This window comes from Humulus lupulus, chromosome 3 (genome assembly GCF_963169125.1).
Source record: "Humulus lupulus chromosome 3, drHumLupu1.1, whole genome shotgun sequence".
Classification (NCBI taxonomy): domain Eukaryota; kingdom Viridiplantae; phylum Streptophyta; class Magnoliopsida; order Rosales; family Cannabaceae; genus Humulus; species Humulus lupulus.
In genome coordinates, this window is record NC_084795.1 from 218,828,161 (window position 1) to 218,830,958 (window position 2,798).

The window sequence follows — 2,798 nt, forward strand, 5'->3', positions numbered from 1 at the left end:
ACATATATAATAAAATCCAAAATGTTGCATTTTCAAAACATTTTAAAAATTTCCCACAAAACCTTTAAATTAAACTCTAAAACAATTGAATCAAGCACACAGTTGAATTTAATTTCCTTTTCACGGACAAAGACAAAGCAACAACAAACAAGAATGATGGCTTAACAGTTACACTAAACAACCACAGAAAATAACACAAGAGACTAAAAGCTAAACTAAACAACACACAAAATAAAAATAAAACAAAATAAGCTCCCCCCCCCCCCCCCCCAAACTTAAGATGCACATTGTCCCCAATGTGATAAAGAAAAGAACAGAGGAAGAGAACTTACCTGACGCCACATCAGTATGGCGGAGGAGGTGGCGGAGGTGGCCACTGGTATGGAGAGTACTGCGGCGGAGGAGTGAAGTAATTCTCACGCTTTTCACGGTTTAACTTACAAAAATAATCCAAAAATTGTCCAAAATAATAAAAACCAAAACAACACTTAAAAATTGTTCAAAACTAATGAAAAACAACTAAAAGAATGGGATGTCTCCCAAAAGTGCTGCCGTTAACGTCATTTAGCCGGACGTTGAACTCTCTACACCTTTAACTTGGGTCAAGTCCACCCCTTGCATCCTTGAGAGCCATCGTGTCATACGAGGGGAATTCCCTTCTACTGTTGAGAATATTGAAACTATCCCCAATGTCATCAAAACCTTCAAACTTGCCACACAATAATCTTTTCATACGACGTCAAACTGTTCGAAATCGTTCTTTGGTCTTCTTCTTCTTTTTACCAATTGAATCTTGACGATCATTCACCACGTCAACTCTACAACAGGTAGGAATTTCAGTTGCTGTAAAAACATTAAAACTTATTTCCTCATTTTGGACTCGCAACCTTAACTCCCCCTTTTGTACGTCGATTAAAGCTCGTCCTGTGGCTAAGAATGGTCTTCCAAGAATGATTGGGACGTTGGCATCCTCCTCCATATCAAGTACAATAAAGTCTGCTGGGAAGATGAACTTGTCCACTTTTACCAAAACATCTTCAATAATACCCCGAGGATGTGCTATTGATCTGTCTGCCAACAGAAGAGTCACTGTTGTAGGTCTTGCTTCCCCAAGCTTCAATCTTTTGAACACAGAAAGCGGCATTAGATTAATGCTCGCCCCCAAATCACATAGAGTATTCATGCTCTCAAAATTCCCAATAGTGCAGGGTATTGTGAAACTCCCAGGATCTCTCAGTTTCTGAGGAAGCTTCCTTTGCAGAATGGCACTGCACTCTTTAGTGAGTGCCACCGTCTCATAATCCTCCATCTTCCTCTTCTTGGACAGTATCTCCTTCATAAACTTCACATAACTTGGCATTTGTTCAAGTGCCTCGGCAAAAGGTATGTTAATGTGAAGTTTTCGAAAAATATCTAGAAACTTAGAAAATTGTTTGTCAAGTGTCTTCTTTTGAAGTCGCTGAGGATATGGAATCTTGATGTGGTGCTCATAACTCACTGGTGACTGATTCTTCTCAAGGTCTTCAATAACCTCTTCTTCTACCTTACCCTCATTCTCAACTTCAACTTTTGGTGCAGGTATAGACTTCTTGACTGGCTCTTCCAACTTCTTCCCACTCCTCAAAGAGATTGCATTGCACTGCTCTTTAGGATTCACCTCTGTATTACTTGGAAAATTTCCTTGAGGCTTACTTTGTAACATATTTGCCAATTGGCCAACTTGCATCTCAAGATTCCTGATGGATGAGCGAGTTTCTGTCATAAACTGAGTTTGAGTGTTGGTGAGGGTCAATAATGCAGCTTGCAATTCATTAGGCCTTTCAGGTTGAGCTTGATTCATTGATTGTTGAGGCCTAGGCTGTTGTGATGAAGAAGCTTGATGCATAGGTGGCTGAGGCATGTTATTATGAAATTGGCCCTGAAACTGAGGTTGCTGGCCCTGATTATTCTTCCAAGAAAAATTGGGGTGATTTCGCCACCCAGGATTGTAAGTATTGGAGAATGGATTATTGAGTGGCCTTTGAAAGTTTCCCACCGCTTGAACCTGAGCGTGATCCATTGGAGTGTTATTATTCATACTGATAGGGCACTGATCGATAGAGTGAGAACCACCAAAAATTTCACACCTAACTGCCATTTGAACTGCATTAGCATATACAGTGCTCTGTTGTAACTGTTTTATCAAGGAGGCTACTTGTGTTGTTAGAGCAGTGATTGCATCCAGCTCATGCACCCCAGCTACCTTTCTGACCCCCGATGATCTTTCCTCCGATCACTGATGATTATTTGTGGCCATGTCCTCCAGCAGCTCATAAGCACCAGTTGCACTCTTGCTCATAAAAGTACCACCCGCTGCAGCATCAATAATGGTTCTGGTTGTAGGACATAAACCATTGTAAAAATTCTGTACTAACATCCACTGTTCAATGCCATGATGAGGACATCTTCTCAAGAGTTCCTTGAACCGTTCCCAAGCTTCATACAAAGACTCTCCATCATTCTGGCAAAAATTATTGATCTCTCCCCTCAATTTAGCAGCTTTGGACGGAGGGAAGAATTTTGACAAAAACTTCTGAGCTAGATCTTGCCAGGTGACAATAGAGTTTGGTTGCGACGAGTTCAGCCAACTTTTAGCTATGTCCCTCAGAGAAAATGGGAAAAGCCTCAGTTTAATTGCGTCATCACTCACCCCCTTGTATCTAAAAGTTCCACACAGCTCCAAAAAATTAGACAAATGGGTGTGAGGATCTTCAGAAGGAAACCCATTAAATTGAACAGAGGATTGCACCATTTGTAGA

At 40.9% G+C, this 2,798-nt stretch overlaps 1 protein-coding gene and 1 non-coding gene across 2 annotated transcripts; one reads left to right on the forward strand and one right to left on the reverse strand.

Moving 5' to 3' along the window:
* Window positions 1-343: 343 nt before the first annotated feature.
* LOC133825404 (uncharacterized) lies at window positions 344-1,762 on the reverse strand. The gene is made up of 3 exons (XM_062258355.1): window positions 1,499-1,762; window positions 746-1,315; window positions 344-436 (listed from the first exon to the last, which is right to left on the reverse strand). The coding sequence occupies exons 1-3, from the start codon at window positions 1,760-1,762 to the stop codon at window positions 344-346; spliced, it is 927 nt and encodes a 308-aa protein (XP_062114339.1).
* Window positions 1,763-2,426: 664 nt separating this feature from the next.
* On the forward strand, window positions 2,427-2,533 carry LOC133827697 (small nucleolar RNA R71). The gene has a single exon (XR_009890348.1). It is a non-coding gene; the product is annotated as a small nucleolar RNA R71 (small nucleolar RNA).
* Window positions 2,534-2,798: the final 265 nt, after the last annotated feature.

What these genes read in the sequence shown, in the direction of transcription:
- LOC133825404 (XM_062258355.1), bottom strand. Translation starts at nt 1,762, where the DNA reads ATGACAGAAACTCGCTCATCCATCAGGAATCTTGAGATGCAAGTTGGC. An exon ending in TTGAGAAGAATCAGTCACCA is followed by an intron (nt 1,316 to 1,498) that starts GTGAGTTATGAG and finishes CTGTCCAAGAAG; the next exon opens with AGGAAGATGGAGGATTATGA. An exon ending in CCAAAGAACGATTTCGAACA is followed by an intron (nt 437 to 745) that starts GTTTGACGTCGT and finishes TATTTTTGTAAG; the next exon opens with TTAAACCGTGAAAAGCGTGA.